The following is a 26,549-nucleotide window of genomic DNA, read 5'->3' as shown; positions in this document are numbered from 1 at the left end:
CCTCACGGGTCAGGGAAAGCAAGAATTAATCCGAAACCCTGGTAATGGACTGTCTGTGATGTTCTTTCCATTTCAGCTGTTAACCTTTATGAAGAGAGTTTCTACCTTTGATTGTGACCGGAGTATCACTAACTGTATCATTTGGATGTATCTTGATCTGAGCTGCCTAATTTAGGATGGACGTAACCATCTGTATCCAGTACTGCATCTTGCTTGTGTTCATACAGATTGTTTTTCATATCTTTCGTATTTTCAGTTGAATCACGCTGTGTTTAGTTTAGATAGAATGTTCCGTCTTGAAGGAATATCATTTAGTCCTGAAATATGGAAATGTTAGCATTTGTAAATGCTTGTCTTCATACCGATTGTTTTTCATATTTTCATACCCAGAGTATGTCTCAACTGAATCATGTTGTGTTTAGATATAATCTTTGAATCTCGTGTCTATGAGCTTTTGACAAACATGTTTCTAACTAAGCAATGAAAAATGAAAATATCTATATGCCCAAAGCAATGTTATATGTTGTTGAAAACCAAGGAAAAATGTTTTCTCTTACCTTTGTTTTTACTTTCGATGCATTTGCTTGCATACAGAAATTGTGCTTCTACAAAAAAGCTATTTGTTAATATTATCCAAAATATGTTAATGCTCTGTTTGTTTACAAAATGTTATTTAAATTGTATGTTCGTTAAAAAATGTAGAAACTGTTTAAATCACCCCAAAATAAACATCCATATGATTACTGTTTATATGCGGATTATAACTGTCTAAATGCTTTTTAGTTAATGTTCTGAGAGCCGCTGGGTATTTTAACGTTCTGAGAGTTGCTGGGCATTTCGACTTACCCAGTATGTGGACAGAGTGATGTTGTGTGTGAATTTTGCAAGTGTGCAAATGTGTGAATGTGTGAATTGCAGGTGTGAAATTGTGTGACAGTTAATATGTTGGAAGACCTTTCGCATTTAATTATCATTCGTGTGCAAATGTGTAACTTAATTTGTTGGGAGATGTTTTGCATGTGTTTATTATTGCAAATGTGTCACAGCTAATATTTTGGGAGATATTTTGTATGTGTGTTGTTGGTTTCAGATTGTGTATGTGTGTGTGTGTGTGTTTAATGTTTATGTTTTGAATATTATTGTTTGAAGTTTTCTTAATAAACTGATGTATATAATAAAGTAAACATATATACTTGAATGTGCGAAAGGACAATAAAATTTGTTTCAAATAAATATATTTTTAACATTTTTATCATTCAAGCAGAAATTACAGATCATAAATAACTTTCACATTTTTGTTTCTTCATTATATCTATAACTCTATGGTGTTCATTTGAAATGAAGTTTGGTAAAAAGAGAGTGCAAAAGTCAACATAATGCAATGCTGCATTCATTCATTCTAACTTTCTAACATATTATAATCTTAACATGTGGGGTTTTTTTTCAGAATAAATGATATGGTACCTTGCTGTGATGATAGTAATAATGTGAGAAGAGCAATTTTGATTTGTACATACGTGTGGCCTGATAGTGCACCTTTAATCTTTGGCCCCCTTGGTCTAATAAAGATTTAAAGATTTAAACCTAAAATACAACAAACAGGGTCATTTGATTATATTCTTTATTCTGATGTTAGTAACTTAACAAAGAGATATTATATAAAAAAAAAAAAACATCCAAAATTAACTCAACAAACTTAAAAGCAAGGAGTTTAGCATCTGATGCTATTCTAAACAGCATACACAGGCATGGGAAGTGAAAACAAAATTACATCAACATCATACAACACACATAAACTGGTTTGAACTGACGCAGTTTGAAACATCTGTTCTACTGGAACTAAACCAGACCATGTTTTGTTCTGGTAGCATATACCATAGCCTCACAATGATCTTATAATATATGATAGCTGTTCATTGTTGTTGAAATACTTGAGCCTGGAAATGTTTAACATATAAATGTGGAATATATTAAAGTTTACTGTACATTAACAGTTCTGTGCTTTAAGCCTCAGTACTGGAATAAATGACATCAGTTTGGAATGTTGGATATTTTTTTTTATAAAATTCCAAGCCGAAATGGATTGTTTTAAAGCTGCAGTTACAGATTTTAGTCAAGATGAACATTAGCATCTTAATAAAATATTTACTTTAGTAATGCAACTACTCACCAGAAATGCCAACATATAATAGCAGACAGGAGAGAGGGGGTCTTAGACCTGATATATTGGGTTTATCTGCACACCTGTACTCTATAGTTGTTTCCTATAAGGAACCATTATGATCATCCTAATCAAGACACACCAAGCAATGGTGGCGAATGTGAATACATATTTCAACACTGAAAAATTGGCATCCGCTTACCACCTACTTATATATGAGATTCTGTACAAATACATACCCTTCTCAAATGTCACCATAGCTTCAGTATGAATTGCAAAAATAGATATGGTCCAAAACAGCTGTTCACTCAAATTACTCCCATGAGTGAAATAAGTGCTGAACAAGGTTATTGAAAAAAGAGGAGATGGTGATTTTACTCCTGAACTAAGCAATGTTTGCAAATTTGATCATATATTTTAAAAGTGAAATATTTGCATCTACCAGACAAACATTTCTAAGGGTAATCAAGCATATGAGGTGGTATTACCATTCAGAATATCTTGCCTGGGTCACGGTTACACTTAAGACCTTGATGAACAATATCCTGCCTTTCCAAGGAGACTGACAATCCCTTAAGTCAAAATCAATGATCACACATAAATACTAGCCTTGAATTCAGTTCCATTCACAAGTCTTTCACTATCTACATAAAACCATTCTTGACAATCATTGTACAAAGGTATAAATGTTGGAATATGTTAATTGTTTCCCAATCACAGACAAAACAGGGCAATAATGATATATACAATCTTCTACTATACGACTCAGTGGGATGTTTATATTTCAGATGAGGGAGAGATGACCTCTGGGTGTAACAGAACAAAGGGTGCAGTCAGCTCATCACACCTCATAACATTTCTTTCCTAGTAAACAGTCACCAACAGCACCCAAAATGACACACCCAAAGGTAGCCATCTTGAAATTCTAGTCTTTCTCTGTTTGACAGTCACGACCATAAGTCCGGGATATCACCAGGGTCTGACTCCCAAATATTTCAGCTAGACCACAGGGCTGGTTAGATGTAAAACTTGCCAGCCTTGACCAAAACTTACCTGCCTGCAAATTTACCTTAGGTTTGACAAGCAACGTAGTTTATCACCCATCTGGAATTCATCATTTATTTTCGTGACAGAATTAAGTATGATTTATTATCCTGAAATATGATGAATATCTTCATATATTTGTCTAAATTTTAACCTGACCACTGGGCAGGTGAATTTGAGAATCTAGCAGTCCATGTTCAAAATAACTCACCCTGGGCAGTGGAGCAGGTATTTTGAACACAGAAGTGACTCTTTGTCTTTTCCTATACTGAATAATCAAAGATGCACAGGTCCCGTGGATGCCCCGTCAAACTCCTCGGTGGTCACTGATTGACTGTAGAAAATAGGGGCCCATTTCACAAAGTAATCGTAGTGCTACGACTGTCATAAATCTATGATAAAGTACGGAAGTTACGATCGCCATAGAACTACAATCGCTTTGTGAAATGGGGCCCTGGGTTGTAACGCAATAAACTAATGAGCATGGGAAAAATGGATGGCTATTGGGAGACTTAGGCACCAACAAAAACTGAAACTGTTGTGTGAGCTGATCACAGAATGAGGTGTAGGTGCTGATACTAATGATACACTATCACGCACACACATACACATTAACATAATGCCCATGCACTGACACATCTTTACATTGTGCATCCCTGTATTGCATATAAACCTAGTACTTTATATAATGCATACACCATGACACATGCATTGCTTTTCTGTTAAGACTTGTAGAGACTCTTTCAAATTCAACAATGCTGGGACATAGAACTTTGTGTAAATTTTGGCTGAACTATTTAAAGCAGAAGCATTTGTATAGTGACAAGACACATCATAATACAGTATCTGCTTTCACTCTTCCTATTTTCTATTTCAACAGAAGTGAGATATGTCAGGGCTGGATTGAAAAACCAGCAACACCCTAGAGCCACTGAGGATACGAAATGTTTCCTCATCTCCTACATTATAGGATATTTATGTTTGTGATACATTACACAAAAAAACTGTATTGTATCAATCTCATACACTTCTTTCTACTGCATATATGGACACTAGGGGTACTGTTTTTCAACAAACCAATGTACATAAAATACAACAAATTGTCTCCTGAAATCATGTGTTGGCATTTTCAGGTTTAATGTGCACCAAGCCATTAAAAATCAATGAACAATATTTTGTGTATTGACAAAAATACAAGGCAACAACAGAAGACCCAATAATAATACTACACGTTTCCATGTGACCTAACATGAGAGCGCAATCAATAAACCTGAAATATATGCCTGTACTTGTTTCATCTATTAGAAGTGTTGGAAAAGACTGCTGAAATAACAAACTCAGAGTCAAACAAAGCCTAATTAACTGACACTTAAAAAAAATATTTCAAGAAATAGATTCTAACTTACTTCAGAACTTCAAATGTATGGAATTTTTAGTCACCATTTTGGGTTGCATAGAGTCAACATACACATCTCTTCATGTACAGAAGTTCTATGTGACTAAGCACTGTAAAAGAAAAACAACAGAAGAAAAACAAGTTTTCAGTGCAAAAATCAGGATCATGAATGTACAGATGCGCTGTGTTTAGTGTCCCTTCAGAGATAGAGGTTACAAATCAGCATTGATTTGGAAGGTTTATTGAAGGGGGTTGCCTTTAAGGCTAAAACTACATGGTAAATCTTCACAGTGTGTACATATTGTATTTTCATCCATGTATCATATACATGTTGTGTTAATATCCAAGTGTCCTATAAAATATTGCATTCTGTACACTGAGCCAAAGAATATATATTATTATCATCGTATAACAAGCTCTTAGCAAACACATTGAATCTTACTGGCATTCCATACTCTTGGCCTCATAGAATGTTGAGTTTCTGTATTGTGTTAGTTATTTTAACACATCTTTGTGTCATACTTGTATCCAAACCATACAGGTGTCATGTACATGTGGCGGATCAACTGTTATCATACTCACATCCTATGTATTGAGGTATCTAGACAGACATCTTCAAATGGTCTCTTTGTTGTATATACATTGTACAATTAGTATCTGCACTGTTGCTCCTCAAGAATCAACATACAATCCCTACACTGGTGCAAACATAATGCCACAACTGAACATATTCAGTGCTTTATCTGCCAAAGCTCACTACATAGACAGTTCTCTATGGAGCTGACCAGACAGTCCAATCTCTGTCACAGCCCACCGCATACAGACGCTCCTGTCAGAGCTGATCAGAGAGTCCTACATCTGACACAGTCAACTGCATACAGACACTCCTGTCAGAGCAGATCAGAGGGTCCAACATCTGTCACAGCCTATCACATACAGACACTCCTGTCAGAGCAGATCAGAGGGTCCAACATCTGTCACAGCCTATCACATACAGACACTCCTGTCACATCTGAACAAGTCCTATACTGAAGTACTTCAAAAACACACAGAGGATTTTTTAGGATATTAATTTTAGAAATATACCAAATGAAAATGAGGTACTAGTATCCAACATTTGATCAATGTCAAAGCTGGGATCAATGTGATGGACTGGCCAGCATATTCATCAGACTCAAACCCCATTGAGCACCTCTGGGACGAACTGGGAAGGCATTGGTACAGACGTCCGACACCGTCAGCCATCGGTGCAGATTTGACCTTGGCCTCGCAACAAGAATGGGGAACATTCCTATGGTGTTTATCGGCTGTCTCTGTGACTTTATGCCTCAGCGTATCCATGCTTGTGCCTGAGCTGATGGAGGCCACACAAGATATTGACTGTTGATATGGGGGTACTTTAGTTTGAATGACGCTGTGCTTGTAATGTTGACACCACTGCATTTCTTCTTCAGTGTACTGAATGTTGTTTTCCATGGGCTTTTCAAAAATAATAACTTTTGATTTCATCTCATGTCTTGTTTTATTCTTTTTCATATCAAATGTGGCTATGCATTTTCACAGTTTCTCAGTATACATCTGCCACAGCCCACCACAAACAGACACTCCTGTCAGAGCTACATCTGCAAAAGCCCACCACATACAGACACTCCTGTCAGAGCTGATCAGAAAGTCCTACATCTGCCAAAGCCCACCACATACAGACACTCCTGTCAGAGCTGATCAGAAAGTCCTACATCTGCCACAGCCCACCACATACAGACACTCCTGTCAGAGCTACATCTGCCACAGCCCACCACATACAAAGACTCTCCTGTCAGGGCTACACCTGCCACAGCCCACCACATACAAAGACTCCTGTCAGAGCTACATCTGCCACAGCCCACCACATACAAAGACTCCTGTCAGGGCTACACCTGCCACAGCCCACCACACAGAGACACTTCTCTGCCCCAGCATGCCCAGCATACCAAAGTCATCTCTCAGATATGGGCCAACACACCAACATTCTTGTTTATGAAATTTCGTCATATAATCCCTTAGTTCACAACACAACTGCAAAAGTATATCAAGGAAAGCAGGAGTACAAGTAGAACTTGTAAATAACATCAGCACTCAAATTTTACAGTTTCAACAAAGCAATCAGTTTCTGGTTAACAAACGAAGAGACAAACAGGAAAATGTCTATTTGATGATATGACCCACAGCAGTGTACTTCTGCACGTTATCAAATTTATTCCTCAGACATGTCTGATATATTCCACATCAGACTATCCATATGTTCACATAATCATATTTCATGTTTACATAGAGATCAAAGAAAAGGATATGGACTTTTGATTTGCAAACACTTATTCAATTTCCATATCACCACTTACTTTCACCCAAACAACAACATAAGTTACAATGTGGGCAATTTATCATCAACAGAGCTGGGCCCTGTCTGATACAGGTCTTGTTACTTTTTCTTTGTACTTTGTATTCTGTAACATTGATTTATTATAGTCATAATGCTGTGAGAGCATTGTGAAACAGAGCCCTGGCCTTGTTCCACATGTGATCTTAGCACTGTGGAGCTTAGAAAACTACATAACTTACAATCACAAGAAAATCAGAACTGGTCTTTTTGGCCGCCAACTTGATTGTATTAACCAATGAAATTATTTGACAAGATTCACTGATTTGATTGATGCATGTCATCACATCCAAATGTGTAGTGTGAGTGATTGACAGCATTTGATTTTACGTCAATTTTAGCAATATTCCAGCAATATCACAGCAGGGGACATCAGAAATTGGCTTCACACATTTGTACCTATGAGGGGAATCAAACTCTCGAGCATGACGAACAAACACTTTCACCAGTAGGCTACCCCATCATCCCAAAATCCGCAGAGCCATGCTCAGGACATCAATAACTGGATTGTCTGGTCTAGTTTTGCTGTTGATGAGTGTGGCTTCCAACAGCCACAACAACACACAGTCCCCTACAATGTGGTGCAGAGTTCCAGTTAAAGAACAAGACTCGGGGGCCTTGTCCATCATTCAGTCTTAATGCTACTCTTAACCTAAGGAATTTTGGAATATTCTAGAATATTCTTAGTGTTTAGATCATTTTGTTAAATATTGATTGAGCTAGTTTAGTTTTACGCTGCTTTCAGCAACATTCCAGTAAATATCACAGCACGGTACACCAGAAATTGTATCCATTTGCAGATCAAACACAGACCTTCGGCATGACAAGTAAATGCTTTAACCACTATCCCTCTAACTGTCCCTTAAGTGGCATAAGGTCAGCATTCTCTTCAGCTCATTGAGAGAATGTCACACGTGCAGAATCTCACAAGACATACAACAAACATGCGGCAAATGTCATTATCCATGAAGACAGTGCTTCATAAAAAATACTTTACTGAAGATGCAAAAATATCCAGCTTGACAGGATTTTTGCTTAACAAATATGAAAATCGATGTTGATGAGATCAAGTCTGAGGTTTAAAGAAAACATTTTGAATTAGAGTGATATGTCAATCCAAATTAATAAATATACAAATTATGAAGTTAAGATAATATCACACATGTGTAACCTGTTACAATTGGTATCTCAAACAAATTGTGGGTTTAGATTCACAAGTGAGGTGAACAAACATACATGTATTTCGAAATTCTGGTTGCATAGGGCAGGCAAACATACATAAGAAACAGATTTCAATGATGTTTTTTGAAATTTCAGAACACTTCTGTAAGGATCAATGTATTCAATATTTTCTGATTTGGGGACAATGAATGGCATAAAGCAGAAAGGTTATCATTTTGAAAACATTTTTAGTTACATCATAGATAGGTTTTAACTCTAATACAAGTAAATGGAATGGGTTATAGTCACAGGTGGTTTATGTTTTGGTTGAAAAGAGGGGAATAGGTGCTGACAAACCAGGGATCACTATCCCAACAAATCAGATATTTGAACTCTTAATCCTTGATCTGGCATAAGGGAGGTAACTGTACAAAGTAATCTGCTGCCTCCTAACACTGAGACATGGAAACCCTTCAGTAAAAAATGAAATGTCAAACAGATTAAATCGAATAACACTGGGGACATTTAGTATGGTTGAGGTTTTGCTTTGAAACACATCTTGTAGTTCAGTTTAGAGAAACACAGTGGTTTTGACCAACAACACTGCCAGAAACACTTACATATCATATTGGCGACAGAATGAGTCATTTCTAAGTATTTAATAAATAATGTGACTTTGATAAAGCTCTAATTAATAAGTATCCAATAGAGTTTATATGTCATTGAAGTTATACATTATGAAGATATATGATGGTTTATCAACCATACCAGTGGTGCTATGAGAATGCACTTAACAAACAAATCAGTTTTCCAATAAATGCTCTCTGTCTCTCTCTTCAATAACAAAATCAATTTCTCCAGTTACGCCATGATCAAAATAACGCTACATATCTCTTGAAAGCTGTTGCTTCCAAACATTTTATAAGCATGACTGACCTGCTTACGTAGCTATGTACATGTTAATACATGAAATACAATGATGTTGATAACATGCGTATATGTATGGCAAGGTATAGTCATTGCCTATGTAGTTGATAGTGACTAGCAGTACTTAACACAGATATTGCAGATATAACAAGACATAGCATACATTGGGCATGAGGATGTCGCAGTCAACTAACAGTGGACAGTATAACGCAAAATCTGCCCAAACATGACTCCTGCAGAGTAATCAAGATGTTTTTCCAGCTTACAGTCCTGGATCCACTTGCACAAAGTGATGTTAGCCCTACGATGATTGTAAATCCATGTTAAAATATGTGAGTTACAATCAACTTAGCGCTAAGTCAGCATTGTACAAGTGGACCCAAGGCCCCATTTCACAAAGCTATCATCACGCTAGAACTGTTTTGACTCCTTTACTGTAACATAGACTGACAACAGTCATAGTGCTATGATAGCTTTGCAAAACAGGGGCTTGGGTGCCATTATACAAAACAATCTAAGCAATGACTGTCATGTCAGGGTATCAGAGTTAGAGTTTTCTTAACCATGAGATATATTTGTACAAAAACACCAGCATATCATTTATAATGTTATCTGCCTATTACATGGGGCAAAAGGCAATTTTATCACACATTTGAGGCCCTCTTATCCTAATTTGCTTTTCACAATTCCTACCAAATAAAATAATTAACACAGTAGTGTGTTTGAAATAGTAGAATCATGGAGTCGTAAAGACAGCTCAGATTTTCACATCTCTATCTTTTGACATTAGGGTTTTCAATTCTATAGAAATCCTGGAGTCCTTAAGACTGCCTAGGATTTTTTATCTCTAACTTTTGACGTTAAGGTTATGTACGTTTAAAATGACTGATGTAAACATGTTTTGTCAAGGGGACCTTGGAATTTCCTACTTACCACAAATTATCACTGTATACATGTCTCTAATCTTTGACCTAGAACATGAAACACCATGGGACATAATGCTGGCTGGATTATAACTTTATCACAGACATAGACTGCTGACTATGCCCAGATTTGTATGCCTTTCTTATTCCATGGTACCTGAATCAATCACTACGTCTGTGATGGAGCCAGAATCCACTTGACTATGATTGGTTGCAAATCATAAAACAACTCTTACATCAACCGGTATTTACTAATCTCTTTCTTAACTACTCATCTAAACAAATTATTACATGTTTTTTCTTCTAAAGTGAACTCAGAATACCAATTCACTTCAACCACAAAACTAACTAATGTTGGCTGTATTTCGCACTATAAATGCTACCAGTAGTGGTATCAGTTGCACATGTGACACTCAATGATGAATAACTGATGAGAAATAGTATCCAAGGTAAATAATAAACATTCCAAATCAATTAAATAATTAATGCAGATTAATATAACAACAAACTTTCTAACTTACATCAAAACTCTACTCATGACAACACTTGCTTACAGTCTCCAGTAACATTCAACCCTTGTCACAAACAGTAACTTCAAGGAAAGCACTTAGTTCCCGAAATGAAGAAAGGTTTGGTAACCTGAGCCCTTAATCTCAAAATGTTCTTAGCCCTAAGAATTCTTAACTTTGATCTTAGCCAATGTGTTAAGAATGGGCTTAAGGAGTTCGGAGGGCTATGAACGTTTCGAGAATAGATAGCCTGGTCTGTGTGTTTGATTCAGTTATATCTTACACAGTGTTGAACATTATATCAGAGTATGTCAGTCTGTGCAAACAGGAAATCTGAAATTAACTCCACTAATTCCATGAAATGCATGCTGACAGATCTGTAAACATTAACATCAGGGTGAACCAGGATTTGAACCCCAACAGATTTCCAGCAAATTCTAAGGGACACAACTCTGCAGAGCAAATTGAGATGCCTTAAATGACAGGATTTTTTAAACTTGAGACTGGTGGTGTTTGTTGCTTCCTGTATGCCATAAAACAGGGAAAAATGGCCAGGGACTAATTTCAACGATTCATGACTAAGAATATTTTCTCCAAAATAATGAGAAATGAAACTGATACTAAAGGAGATGGCCAGGAGAGCTCTGCCTATCCTGGACAAAACCAATACACTTACACTTACACCTTGTGACTCTATAAATTGTATCTTTAACACAAACAATTCACTCTTTCATTTGGAATTTCTGATTAAGATGATGTGTAACAAACATTATGCAAATTGATCCTAACAACTGAAAGAAAAACCAGTTGTTCTTTCAAACACTTAACATAGGATACAAAAGAACATGGCAAATCGCATGTCTGTGACACAAATCAACATATTACCTTGGAGCGTCTATGAAATACACATCTCTCTTTGGTATTGTCATGGTTCTAAGCTGATAAACACATCACTGACATTCAGTGAAGCTAGCACTAACTGGTTTAATGGACAAAAAGTGATGGCATTATTTTGATCATTTACTTAAGGCTTCTTACACACTGTAACATGACAAAAATTACTTGAAACAAAACAAAAAGGCTGGTCAGTGTCTTCAGAAACAGATGAATGTGGTGCTTCGGGAGAATGAGTGAGTGAGCGAATGAGTTTAGTGTTAAGTCACACTAAGTAATATTCCAGTGCGTGAGTGAGTTTAGTTTTACGCCGTACTCAGCAATATTCCAGCTATATGGCAGCGGTCTGTAAATAATTGAGTCTGGATCAGACAATCCAGTGACCAATAACATGAGCATCGATCTGCACAATTGGGAACCGATGACCTGCCAACCAAGTCAGCATGTGAGCAACCTATCCCATTAGCCGCCTCTTACGACAAGCACAATCACCTTTTATGACAAATATGGGTTGCTGAAGACCTACTCTACCCCGGAGTCTTCATGGGTCAGGGAGAATGAGATTCCTAGATGAGTAAGTTGGGCTTTACATTGCTTTTAGCAATATTCCATCAATATCACAGCATGGGACATCAGAAATGGGCTTCACTGTACCCATGTGATGAATCAAACCTGGGCCTTTGGCGTGATGAGCAAATGCTTTAACCACTTGGCTACTTCACTGCTGGGTAAAAAAAATGTGGTGTTGTAATGTAATATGAGATGGATGTATGAAGTGACTGGGGTGTACTTGATGTTGGGTGTATACGATACTGGGTTGGTATGAGACACAAGGGATGTACCAGGGAGGTCGGGTGTATTGGGTGCACTGAAGGTGGGGTGTATAGGATGCACAGGATCTTTGAGATATCTGGGGATTATAATGATACTTTGGGGTGTATCCGATGTTAGGTGTATAGGATCCTGGGTTTGTATGAGATGCTAGGTTGTTGGGGTGTATGGGGGCATACTGAAGGTGGGGTGTATAGGATGCACAGGATCTTTAGATGTTTAGAAAGTATATAAAGATACTTTGGGGTGCACCCGATGTTAGGTGTATAGGATCCTGGGTTTGTATGAGATGCTAGGTTGTTGGGGTGTAATGGGCGTACTGAAGGTGGGGTGTATAGTATGCACAGGATCATTGAGACACCAGGGAAGCATAGTGTAATAGGGTTTGGCTCAATACCGTGTAGAAACCGGTATTGGATGCAAGGGTGCAAGCAGGGCAATTAGATGCCAAGGATATAAAGAGCTTCAGGACAGGTGTATTCAGAGCCCCCATGTCAGGATACTTGGGTGCTAAAAACATTACACTAATCTTTATACATGTATATGTCAACAAACAATGCTGTGATTCAAGACAGCTGTGATTGCTTTCATGAAATTTCATCCCACTGCATATAATACTGAGACCATTCACAATTTCTCTCATCTTAACAGGATCACAGACAGAAAACATTTCCATTTCTGATATATCAACACAGGACATCGGTCTGCTTTCTTCAGCTGTCGGTGTCTTAATATATTTGACAATTAAGGGCAATATTTATACAAAATATATTTGGTGCCAAGTGTCTCTTTATGATCATATCATAATATCATTGTGCTGTGAAAACGTGTGATTGATGCATTTTGATGAACAGATTCATCTACAAGTACTACTGGGAATGCGTGGACATGTTGAAAGCAAGGGAAGACAATTCTGACAATATTGTAAGTATAAAACATAACTTGGTTGTATCAGACATTCTCATAAAATACATTTGCATACCCTTAACATGTGTTCACAATCAAAGTCTTCATCAACATTTAGAAGACACAGCAAAAGTTCACAAAGCTAACTGTTTTTCACAATCCTGATCATCATACTGCTTTGTTTACAGACTTCTTCCATTGACTCTGATATCAGGAATACTCCAGTTGGAATTAACCTATATAAATGTGACTAAGACAATACCAATCAATGATGATACTATATATCAGTAACTATGATTAAACATATCAATAATTAAGACATCATGTCTGACACATCCTCACTTACAATAATTTGTCAATAATGAAGATAATATATACAAAATTCTAATATCATACTTATAATTCCAGTATCATATTAAAAATTATAATATCTTAATCATCATTTAAAAAACATTCAAAACGACAAATTTTAAATTAATTCTAATGCATGAAACGGGTCCACATCATGCACCTTGTGAGTTCTCTACGAAAATAGTATATCTAAACATGGTTTGAATGTAACTTTGGGTTTTCTCTTTAAGACATCATTACGTTGGTTGATAGTCACAGCATGAGAAATAACATTTGTTTCCATCAGAGGGGAAGAGAAAGTGCAAAGCCAGCTACTGTCGCCCTACAACATAGCAGTGACTACCATGACATAGAGATACAGCCAATCAATTGCTTCTATATAACCCATGAGCCATTTCAACTTCAAGGGACCTGGTGTTGACTAGGAGAGGTATAGTTCAGTTCCCTGAGTCCTCCACTGGCTTGCTTTCCCTACTGTCATTGTCCATTTCCACTGATTCTTTCTCTTCATCTTCATCCTCATCCTCTTCTTCCTCAGCCATTAACTTCTTTGCTAGCTGTACTGCTTGGAACTCGTTATAATGGATTTTCCGTTTCAATTCAAAAGCTTTCCTATGTTCTGAAATGAAACAAGTCATCAAAAGATGACATATTTGAAAGGACAAATCACTTATTGTGTTTTTAGACCAAGTCTGAATTGTTTCCATGGAATTCATGAAAAATATAAATGCCATATATCTGTAATCAGAAAAAGTTATCATTTCAAGATCTGTCTTGTATATCTGCCAAGATCTTTTGAAAGATATGAAATGGTTTTCGAGTTGTGCTCCAGAAACGAAGTCAGCAACATGTTCATGAAACTGAGAAAATAATACATCATAAAAACCTGTAGATACCAAAAGGCACCACTTTGGGTTCTGCCACACATATCTACCCAGTAACACTGACAGATATTAAGAAGTTTTTGAGTTCTGCTCCTACAGAAACAAAACCTCTCACTTTTGAGAGTAAGTACAAAATGCTTCCATGGAAACCGAGAAACTAAGAAATCACAAAAACCTGTAAGTAGCAAAAGGCACCACTTTAGGTTCCGATTGATATATCTACAAAGTTTTGCAGAAAAATATTGAACGGTTTTTTGAGTTCTGCTCCAGAAACGAAGCCCATCCCTCCATTTTGAGACTAAGTCCGAAACGTTTCCATAGAAACGGAGAAAATAATAAATCAGAAAAACATGTAAATAGCAACAGGCACCACCTTGGGGTCTGCCACACATATCTACCAAGTTACACTGACAGATATTAAGAAGTTTTTGAGTTCTGCTCTGGAAACTATAGTTTGAGATTATTACATCTATCAAGTTTGGTCTAAAAATATTGAACGGTTTCTGAGTTATGCTCCGGAAACAAAATGATTATGGACGGACGGACACAGACGAGGCGTCGACTATATCCTCCCGCATTACAAGCCAGGAGGATAACAAGACATTGTGTGGGCAGATTGGCAAATCAACAAATGTCAGTGGTAAAAGACACAACATCTCCCTACCAATGCATCCTAATTTGTTTTCTCCCTTGGTATTAACTGTGATTTTGGTAATCTTAGTTATGAGCATGAAAACAGCCTAGCATTCCGTATGCAAAGGTTTCAATTCATAAAAAAAGATGGTGGAAGCTGTCTAAACCAGCACTTGGGACTGAAGAAATATCCGGTATAGACAAACTGCTGGATTCTAGAGTGATGGTAAATGTACAAGCCATGCATGGGGTTGAGATTTTATGCCTATCAATTTGTTTACTGTGGAAATGTTCCCTAAACTTCTCATATCTACCAGCATGAAAATGGACTACAACACAATCCTTGCCTGCATCAAGGTCAAAGGACATAACCACATAACTGCGTTTGCCAATGTTGCAAGTATATTGTGTTAATCTGTAAATAATAGTCTGGATACAGACAATCCAGCAATCATGAGCATTCATCTACCAAAATGGAATATGATGACATGAGTCAATCTAGTCAGCATGCCTGACCACCTGATCCTGTTAGTTGCAGGGACACGAGAAAAGGGCTTCACACATTATACCCATGAGGCAAACTGAATCCAGGTCTTTGGTGTGACGAGCAGACACTTAACCACAAGGCTACCCCATTGGTATAGGATGACCTGGGTCAACCAAGTGTGTGCAAATTACAACCCGACCCCATTAGCCGATGATTACGACAAGCATGGGTTGATGAAGACCAATTCTAACTCGGATCTTTATGAGTATCCACCATAGATAGTCACGTCAGTTGAACAATGTGTGAACTTTCAACCACCTATTCAAGATGAAGGACACTCAGATTCTCAGCTATTAAAAACAATTCTGCAAAATATCCCTCGCACCATTACTTTTCCCAATTTCGACTTCAGTTATTTCAGGATACACAATATGTGCTTTTCTGAATGCTTGGCTCTCCTGTAGTATGGATTAGAAGCCTTGATGCCTTCAGATTTCAATAGAGTTGAGGTGTGTGTTTGACCAACCTTGATCTTCAGGTGATTCAAATTTAAGATCGTCTTCATCATCAGATCCCTCAGTGTCTTGTGATTCTTCCCTTGCTAACTCCGCTTCCTGAGATTCAGTTAATCTTCAAATTTAAAGAAAATGGTTCTAAATAAATCACACACAAGCATGAAACCATACATAATTTTGTGGATTAAGATAGTGAGTGAGTGAGTGAGTGAGTTTGGTTTTACGCCTCACTCACCCGTATTCCAGCTCTATGGCGGCGGTCTGTAAATAATTGAGTCTGGTCAAGACAATCCAGAGACCAACAACATGAGCATCGATCTGCACAATTGGGAATGAATGACATGTGTCAACCAAGTCAGCGAACCTGACCACCCTATCCCATTAGTCGCCTCTTACGACAAGCATAGTAGCCTTTTATGGCAAGCATGGGTTGCTGAATGCCCATTCTACCCTGGGACCTTCACCGGTGGTGGATCAAAATAATTATGTGTTATAGCTACTGTGAAGAAATTTCCTGATACTGTCTGTTTGAGAGTATAATTGTTTGCACTGACTGTTGTTCAATGGTGCATGCAGAAATATTCAAGGTGCATAACAGCAGACAAAGAGATGGCAAGAAATTATTGGTTACACTGGTGACAAACTGAAATTCTGATCAGGCACAATTTAGCACCAATAAGAGAACAATTGAGCACATGATCCTTGCATATGCTGCCCTTTTCACATCAATAACACTTACATTGAGAAATAATTAAAGTGTCAAGTATATCACCTTTGCAATTCTGCACTTCTCACAATAATACTTTATAGCAATAATTGATGGGTACATCGCCCTCACGATTCTAAACTGCAGCAATAACTGACAGATCAAGAACATAGTCCTTGCAATTGTGCACTTTTCACAATTAGAACACTTACTTTGCAGCAATAACTGATGGATCAAGAACATCATCCTCATGATTCCTCACTTTTCACAATTAGAACACTTACTTTGCAGCAATAACTGACAGATCAAGGACACTGTCCTTGCGATTGTGCACTTTTCACAATCAGAGCACTTACTTTGCAGCAATAACTGATGGATCAAGAACATCGTCCTTGCGATTGTGCACTTTTCACAATTAGAACACTCAAGAACATTGTCCTCACAATTCTAACCTCCTCACATTTAGAACACTTACTTAGCAGCAATACCTGATGGGTCAAGAGCATCGTCATCACGATTCCTCACTCCTCATAATTAAAATACTTACTTTGTAGCAATAACTGATGGGTCAAGTTCTTCATCCTCGCAATTCCGTTTTTGTCACAATTAGAACACTTACTTCGCTGAATAACTGATGGGTCAAGAACATTATCATCGCAATTCTGAATCCTCACAATGTTTCTTACACTTACTTTGAAGCAATGGGTCAAGAACATCGTCCTCAAGATTCTGAACTCTACACAATTAGAACACTTACTTTGCAGCAATAACTGATAGGTCAAGAACATCATTCTCACGATTCCTCACTCTTCATAATTAGAATACTTACTTTGCAGCAATAACTGATGGGTCAAGTACATCGCCTTTGCCAATGCTGCCCCTTCTCTCCCCTTCTCCATCATCATCTTCAGGATCGGAATACTTGCTATAGGGAGTTGGGGGCTCGTCAATCTTCATATGACCATAGTCCTTGTTTGCTGGATGATGTGTGGCAAGAATGTTCATCTCATCCCACTTCATCCCAGGCCGTCTTCTGAAATGGGTTTTTATTTTCTTGTTTAATCTGGGATCAGTTTCATTGTGATCCAGATTACCCGAAAGGACATGTGTGTCTAAAAGGTCACATGCAACGTAAAACACAACTTTGCACATCCTGATAACTTTCGGTATCCACTTACTGAAACAAATCATCAAAAATGCCAATTGAGCCTATAAAGTTAAAAAAAAAAAAACACGATTAAAAAAAGCCCGTGAAATCAAGAGTTCAAACAATTCACTAAAACTCTCCCACAGCGCTGGGGCAAAAGTGGTTTCAACAGATATGCTGCGCTGTGCTCACAACGCATGCGCAGTTTGTAGGTTTGTGGAGCTTGAAACAGTATAAGCATGCCTGCTATGAGTATGAGGTCTAGTCTAATCTTCATTGTGTACATGAACAAGTAAATGATTTACTCATTACATAAAAAAACATGTTGATTGTGATAGGTGATGGGCAGAATCTGTCACAGAGAAAACTCAATGTCTGGTTTATTGACACCTATATGTCTGCCTGCCTGTCTGCTAATGACAATATGCAATGCACAACTTCAATCATTGACCACATGCAATTTGATAAAGAGTCTGCTTATCACAATCAACATGGTATTTTTTATGTAATGAGTAGATTACTTACTTGTTTGTGTACACAACGAAGATAAGCAAATGATAAGACTACTGCTCAAAACTTCATACTTCGCGTACCTACTCCCTGCACATGCATTATAAGCACAGCGCAGCATAGCTGTTGAAACCACTTGAATTGGCATTTTTTATGTTTTATGTTGCACGTGACCTATAATTATGGAAGAATGTCAACCCACATCATGTATCCCTCTCATATTTGTACCTTCATCAACCGCAATTTCAAACTCAATCCTTCAAACAAAGTCCAGCTGAAAATGGATACATATTTGTACTCTTTCTTGTCAACACTCTTACCTGTAATGCCTTTCCTTATCATCATGATTATAACTGTTATTTTCTTGTGTGATCAAATTATCCAAATAAACTATGGATGTTCGAATGTAGGAAAAAGAGAAACAGGACAAAAAGTAACAGTTTTTATATAAATACTCATTTAAATACTTAATGAACAAACAAACTCACATTTTTCATACTCTTTTATCAATGACATAAGAAAGACTTGTGGTTAGTCTTCAGCGAAACACCAAATTCATTCTTAAAAAAAGCGTGGACAATTAATACCGAGTAATTTAAAGTTGCCAAAAAGTCGTCTGCTTTACTCTTGCCCGCCAACAAAACCATAGGCAGGTTACGTAAACTCTGTTGCCAGAGCCCTGCCATGATATCATGTGAGGAAGGATTTCAAGTTAGTTGTATAAATTGTGTAACAAGCTCATCAATTTGCTGAATATGCTGCTGTCAAATGCTCCTAAGTGTCAGGTGACGGTGTCACCATGCACATATTTCCCCCGGACCTCTCAGTTTGCGCTAAATATGTTGTTCGGGTGAGAAGTGGGCGTCGTGGAAGCCTGTATGTACTAAATTGGGTGGTTCGACATCTACCTTGCTTCCAAGACAGAAGATGCTATTAAGATTTGTTTTCATTGAGTTAAAAAAAAAATCAAAACTACTTATTAGTTGTAGTAAATGATTGATGACCAAAAGGATTTTGCATGACACAACTTAACATAACAATTTCTTCCTCGGAAACGAGGTTGTGGTCAAAGTGACAATAATACTGATACCCAACTCAGTTCTAAGAGTGAAATTGTTATGTTCTAAGCAAAGTCATGCAAAATCATTTCAAAAGCATATTTTCCTACCGGTACAAAGTAGTTCAGATTTTATAACTCAGTGAAAACAATCCCAACTAGCATTTATACTCTGACTGGTGAATGTTCACGACAGGGCGCAGTCTAAGTAAACTTATCCTCAGTACTTTTCGTTACACTCCACCACTGAGTCTAACAAAACCTTATGGGAGGTCGCGTCAGGTAACCTTTGAGATTGACCAATCAGAACACAGCTTATCAAATTGCAAAAGTGCACATTCACACATACCTTTTGAACTTTTTATCTTGAAAAGGTTCGTACCCGAACGATTCCGAATGCTATTTAGCGTACTATCGCTTCTGGGTGATGTACACGGCGTCTGTACAGCCATGAAAACAGTGAGTAAACAGTCGCTGAAAATAGTGTTTTTGACAATATTCAAGGATGTTATCTCGCGGAAATATTAGCTAATGGTAACCATGTCAACAGAAACCCCAAAGCGTATATACTGCAGGTCAAATAACTGTGTTATATGCTGATTTTTGTTTGTGGAGAGATCTGTGTCGGTGACCTGAATATTTTGAAAGTCCCTCCGATCACTAAATAGTAGCTGTTGTCTCATTGGTAAAATCTATTTAACCGTCTCGCATTTGATCGGACTGTCATTGGTTGCTCAAAGGTTACCTGACGCGACCTTCTACTAGGTTTTGTTAGACTCAGTGGTGGAGTGTAACAAAATACGCTGAGACGAAGTTTACTTAGACTGCGACAGGGCGCCACCATTTTTCATAAATGTGGTGTCACCGTGTACAGTCAGTTTGAGAATCAATTGGCTTATGGATTGTTTTCATCAAGTTAAATGATCAAAACTGATTCCTACTCATACTTAAATATGTTTTTGAATCATGACCAAAAAAATTTAGCAAAACCAGAACTACAAAACCATTTAAAAACATTACGACAAGCGATTTTGACAGAATCGTCTATGAAAACAAGTTGTATCTCAGAACATAAGCAAAGCAGGTGACAAGATTAAATATATTGCCTTTGCACATGGCGACTGAGCTAACATATATCTCTTGGAAATGAAAACTTGAAAAAAAGTTGCTTATATTATGATAATGTTAGGCCATTTATAAAAATAATTACTACAAAAAGAAGAATGTTCATTTATCAACGCTTTTCATCTAAATAAACAATGGAATTCGTATTGGGTTTACTTACAACATAAAGCACCTCTTATTCAGCAAGAAATGAACATAATGTGTCATACTTTTAAAAACCTCACTATACCTACCATATTAACTAATTTTGTAGTTCTGAGCAAATATTAGCTTTTCTCATAAGATACCTTTTGTTTAGTGTCAATCAGTAGAAATATTTAAAATGTTTTGATAGCAATTGCTATTCACTATCATAGGCTTACAAGTTTTTTCAAATTACAGAGGTAAGTGTCTGGCACTCTTCATTTGGAATGGATACTGAAAGTACTTCTTATGCACATTGACTGACTTAGATTGTAATGGTTTAGATGTTACTGAAGATTAAATTTTCTTCAACTTCCTAATAGATAGGAAACTATACAAAAATTTCAAAGCTATACAAAGAATCCAAATATGATAGAATAGTTGGAATTTACTTCTAAGGGAATATTATGTTTTCATGTTTCATATACTAGAACATAATGTATACACAGATAATCATACAATACATCAAAGCTAGAATAGATTACACTTAAATTAACTTACTATTTTAGAGTTTACTGATTTTAACAAGTTATTTTTCATAACATAAAGTTGATAATGTTACCTAATGTTGAACATAAAGTGATAAGTAGCGCGCCTTTGCATCGAATATATGTACATGTCGGTAATATTTCAACAACGACGTCTTTCACTACTTTTGTTACAAAACACAGTAAGTTGTTAATTAAAAACTTCTTTGACACAGGCAGTAGTAATATCATGCATAATAATAGTATATGTAAACCAAACAAAGGTATTTTTTTTTTGCTTAAGCCGTTGAAAGTCATGTTGATTTGAATTGTCAATTTTCAATGCAATTTACATAATCATTGTGTCAGACATTTGTGGTTGATCTCTGTAATTATAAAATATGATGTAATCATCCTATGTATCAATGAAGTCTCTATTTGTCCATCATCAGTGAAAGCTGGATAGTATATTAGTTAAAGGTCACATGCAACCAAAAAATCAAACATAATTAAAACACATTTATCACTTATTTCTGACATATAATATACATTGCTGCTTCTAAAAACACAAATAAACAACAATATAAGCGTACAATCGCAATTCAAAAGTGCAACATTTTGTACTTGGGCTTACTTCCTCCGAAACGAAGCCCTCGGGAGACCGAACCCAGTCATAGCGGGTGGATATGCACTCAAGTGTAACGACGGCTTCTGATTGGCTGTTTCATTGCTGATATGCTGAGGGTTCATTGTGTGTACAGAAAGATGATCTGTTTGATGGGCATTTTAGAAGTATAGCCAGTCACAAGAAAGTAAGATTCTTTATGGATAACAACTTCTTTTTGTGTACTTGATGCGTCGTTTCAGTATGGATTCATATACTGTTGTCAAACAAAATCATATACACTAAAAGAACTCGATATCCATGAAGAATTAATGTATATAGAGATGTTGGGTTTGGAAAATACATGTTCTTTGAATTTGCGCTCGATCCGATCAAAAATCCAAAAATCATGTCAGTAGAGAAGGTAAACTACTGCGTGGCTGGAAACTGTCATTCGTCCAAGTACAAAGCAGGACTTGAAACTGACAAGAGTTAGTACCAGTTTCCGTCAGATCCAGTCATCTGAAACAAATGTATGTAGTTTGTTTGCAACCCACAGACATAAAAACATGGCATGTGTATCACACGTGCCTAAGTACATAATGTTGCAGACACGAGACTTTCTTTTGTCGTATAGTCTGATAGGTGTTAAGTTCAAATTGCATGTGGTCAATGATTGAAGCTGTGTATTGCATGTTGTCTTTAGCAGACAGGCAGACAGACATATAGGTGTGAATAAACCAGACACTGAGCTTTCTCTGTGACAGAGACTGCTTACCACAATCAACAAGTTTTTTTACGTAACGAGTAGATTATTTACTTGTTTGTGTACACAACCAAGATTAGACTATTGCTCACGACCTCAGACTCTGGGCATGCATACTGTTTCAAGCTCCGCGAACCTATTCACTGCGCATGCGTTATGGACGCAGCGCAGCACAGCTGTTGAAACCAGTTTTCCCCCTAGCGCTGGGGTGAATTTAGTGAAACGTTTGAACTCCGGTTTCGTGGGCTTTTTTTCATCGTGTTTTTTCAACTTTATAGGTTGAATTGGCATTTTTTATGATTTGTTTCGGTAAGTGCATACCTAAAGGTACCAGAATCTGCAAAGTTGTGTTTTATGTTGCATGTGACCTTTAAGGTATTGATACACATGCATAAAATCATTCAATCAGTTTACAGTAATGAGAAATAACAGCCTCTCGTAGAATGCATATGTAGTTATGTCCTTGTTGAAAGGTTTGTCACATGACAAGTGCAAAATAAAAAGATGTGCTGTTATATCATTGGACACCTTGCTTTATGAAATCATGCCTCTCCTGTAAATTCGTGTAATGTTCATGCATACATGCACATCTGTAAACTTCTGAACCTCGTTTGCAATCAGTATAAATATAGGTATGCCCATCTTCATAAATATTACAGGGATTCAACTACAAGTTTATACAATACAACAAATAATTCAGCATCATGTATCACTTTGTGAATGCTGTAATATGTGTACTCTAGTTTGGATATTCATTTGTATCAAGGTCAAGAACATATTTTCATGTACAGCAAACCAGTGTTTTACGTACTAATTGTGTGCGTAAAATGTTTGTGAAAAATAAATACTCTCTCCACACAATGGTTGGATTTCAATTGCTTTGTTTTACTTATCTAAAAACACCAAAAATTGTTTTCAATCTCTGACATATAATAAACTCACCAAAGTGCCTATCAACTCCTATTTGTCTTGTGTGCATATTTAGTATATTGTTACAATTACATATGTTTACAATACATAAACTGTTACTTGATAGCTTGAGTCGACAAAGCCGAAAACCAAGCATACCGATTGGTCAAACATATAACCAATAATTATAAACCAGGTTTCTTTATTTATTTATTTATTTTTTTAAAACTGAATCTAGAGTACTAGTACTTTCCTTAAAAGAATCCATATACACTAGAAATATATTGCCAAAAATGCTAATCTCGTAAACGATAATGAAGTATGCAAGTAAGGTCTTCTTTACAATATATCGTTGTCAAAGATATTTCGTAAAATTAAACCTCACACAATGATAAAATCAGGTGTGATTAGCGCTAATTAGTCTCGACCCAGCAAGTCAGGCAATCAGCGAGAGGTTCTAGGTATTGAGGAGTGAAGTGTCTCTCACACATTAGGAGTTAACAAAACATTGTTCATGAACAAATTACCAGTTAAAATCCTGCATCTTCTAATATATCAAAACTAAAACACATTGTTTTACTGATTGACTGATTGATTGATTTTAACTGTTGCACTCGCCAATACTCCAGCTATACCAAGGTGGTTTGTAAATACCTGGGTCGGCATCAGACAATCTAGTGATCAACAGCACAAGCACTGTCCTACTCAATAGGGATACAATGACGTGTCAATCAAGTCAAGCACGCCTGACCACATTAATACCTAGCTGTGCAGGGAGTACAACAAAATGAAAGATAAAGGCAAGCTTCAATTTTTTTCTAAATACTACTTGGGCTGTTAGAATTTGGTTACATATTCAAAGAATCGATAAGTATACCAGCTTGAATTCACTTTGTTATCCATTCAAACAAGCAAAGAATATACACAAAGTGTTTGTTTATATATGTCTATTGTATAGTAAAACATGAAAAATAAGGAATATATCGAGTCCAGGCAGGATAATACTCCACACTTCATTATGTTTAATTGGGGAGTTATGTGATGTGACATTGCCATCATGTCAGAGAATTAATTTTTGTTATTGTTTCACTGAATTTTATTGAAAAAAACCCATAACAGCTGCTGACTTGCTATTGTATTTGTAAAAACACATTAGCATTAATTAGTCCATATTTGTGATATGTATCAGTTGCAGCCCTATATAATAAACAACAAAATATAACACATCATTGAGCATGGCACATGATTTTCACACTCAAATTCCATAACGACTCATTCATTCACAGAGGCATTGCGCTATATCTTTTCAGGCTGCCATGTTTTAAAAGATCAAGGTTTCAGCTCTATCCATAATGTAATTTGTAAAACTTCATGAAGGATAGACAGATAGAAAGTGAAGGTCAAAAAGAGGAACTCACTTCTTGCATAAAAGTATAATTGTATTTTCATGCACCTCACTGTTGCATTTGTGGTTTATGTATAGTCAAAAATATTCATGCAAAACCAAGCTAAAAGGCTTTCATCAGACTCCTCTCATATCCGAATCAGTTTGTTTACAATAAGCACCATCAGCATGTTTGAAATACAGCCCCACAACTAATTGTTAGGATTAGCAGTAGGTCACATGTCACTATGATACACAATAATATACATACATTGTATATCTTGTATATCAGTTCACATTAGCAATCTTTTTAGTGCCATGAAAGATTCTGAAATAATGTGACACAGAAGAACTTTCATGAACTTGCATTTGCCTTAAGATGCCACCACATGCTATATGTAGCCATAGTGAACAAATACTGAAAACCCTCAACATCACTTGATCTCTTCAATGACAATGCAAGCATGGGTGGCAGGCTGGGAAAGCCACATTTTAAAAATGGCTATTTGGGGACAGCCACATTTCCATTACAAGGTTGTAGCCGGTAAAGCCACATTTCCTATACGTTAATTAATTAATGGATTATCGTAACCGGTAAAATAGTGTCCACACAATTGACACTGAAATAATTTTTGTTTGTAACACATGTAAGTGACTTCTTGCACCACACAAAATGACTGTATATTACCCAAATTTACTAATGTTAGAAAATGCACGTCATCCGGCGGCCATGTGAACGTTTGAAATCTACGTATCACCTTGCTTTCAGATTTACATACATTTAAATTGTTAAAATAAACGAACCCCAAATAATGTCACAAGATATTAGTTAAACGTGTGCTGAATTCTAAAGGCAGGCTGGCAAAAGTCCTGTCAAATGATATACTAGTCAGTGCAACAGAAACTTCAATTGCACAGAAAAGAAAACAAAATAGCTTGCATAGTTGTGAATAATGTGATGACAAATCAAATGGACTAAATATCATGAGAAAGGTTTGACAGTCAAGGCATACCAGGCGGAGTTTCAGTAGAAAATGAACAAAAATCTTTTGCCAGCAAATAATCTTAAATGAGAGGGGTAAACTGTACTAGTCCGAAAATACATTCGGGGACTAAAATAAGATTTTACCAAATAAGTTTATGTAAATGAAGAATTAGCATATGGCCTATGGCCCTGCTATTGTGGTTTTTTTGTGTGTGTGTTTTGTAGGAAGTGGAGGACACTGTCAGCCATGAAACATAAACCATCAGATGACACTTTTGACAATGTGACATTGTGTCAGTGTCACTGTCAGTGACAGTTCTTGTGACAGATTCGACCTTCACATAATTAATTACTATTCCTATATGCACTTTAAGAGCGAAACTTACAGCTCGTTCATATACATGCTTTAGCTATCACATTTGTAAATATTTACCCCTCCACTCCAAGTGAAGACGGATTGTCATGCCTGTCTAGACTAGATGTGTGTTTCAAAATTCCCTTCACGGGCTTGCCATCGGTAGCCATTTTCAATGAATAGCCTGATAAGAAGTTGTTACAAGAACGCTCATTGGCTTTAGCATTTCCGCAACGAACGGTTATGAAATTTCCGGTCTGTATGTAACTATCTCTAAAATATCCTAAATGAAATAACAAATTGTAGGGAGACA

General features: G+C 36.8%; 1 protein-coding gene across 1 annotated transcript; it reads right to left on the bottom strand.

Annotated features, from left to right (window-relative positions):
• Positions 1-1,607: 1,607 nt before the first annotated feature.
• On the bottom strand, positions 1,608-26,407 carry LOC137261431 (protein phosphatase inhibitor 2-like). The gene is made up of 4 exons (XM_067799178.1): positions 26,315-26,407; positions 17,574-17,777; positions 16,050-16,153; positions 1,608-14,138 (listed from the first exon to the last, which is right to left on the bottom strand). Exons 1-4 carry the CDS (start codon positions 26,404-26,406, stop codon positions 13,957-13,959), a joined length of 582 nt encoding a protein of 193 aa, XP_067655279.1. The 5' UTR covers position 26,407; the 3' UTR covers positions 1,608-13,956.
• Between the last annotated feature and the right edge of the window lie 142 nt (positions 26,408-26,549).

This window comes from Haliotis asinina, chromosome 14, assembly GCF_037392515.1.
Source record: "Haliotis asinina isolate JCU_RB_2024 chromosome 14, JCU_Hal_asi_v2, whole genome shotgun sequence".
In the NCBI taxonomy this organism is placed as follows: Eukaryota; Metazoa; Mollusca; class Gastropoda; order Lepetellida; family Haliotidae; genus Haliotis; species Haliotis asinina.
This window is presented reverse-complemented; position numbering and strand designations above follow the sequence as displayed.

What these genes read in the sequence shown, in the direction of transcription:
- LOC137261431 (XM_067799178.1), bottom strand. Translation starts at nt 26,406, where the DNA reads ATGGCTACCGATGGCAAGCCCGTGAAGGGAATTTTGAAACACACATCT. An exon ending in TCTTCACTTGGAGTGGAGGG is followed by an intron (nt 17,778 to 26,314) that starts GTAAATATTTAC and finishes AACCCATTTCAG; the next exon opens with AAGACGGCCTGGGATGAAGT. An exon ending in TGAATCACCTGAAGATCAAG is followed by an intron (nt 14,139 to 16,049) that starts GTTGGTCAAACA and finishes GTTTCATTTCAG; the next exon opens with AACATAGGAAAGCTTTTGAA.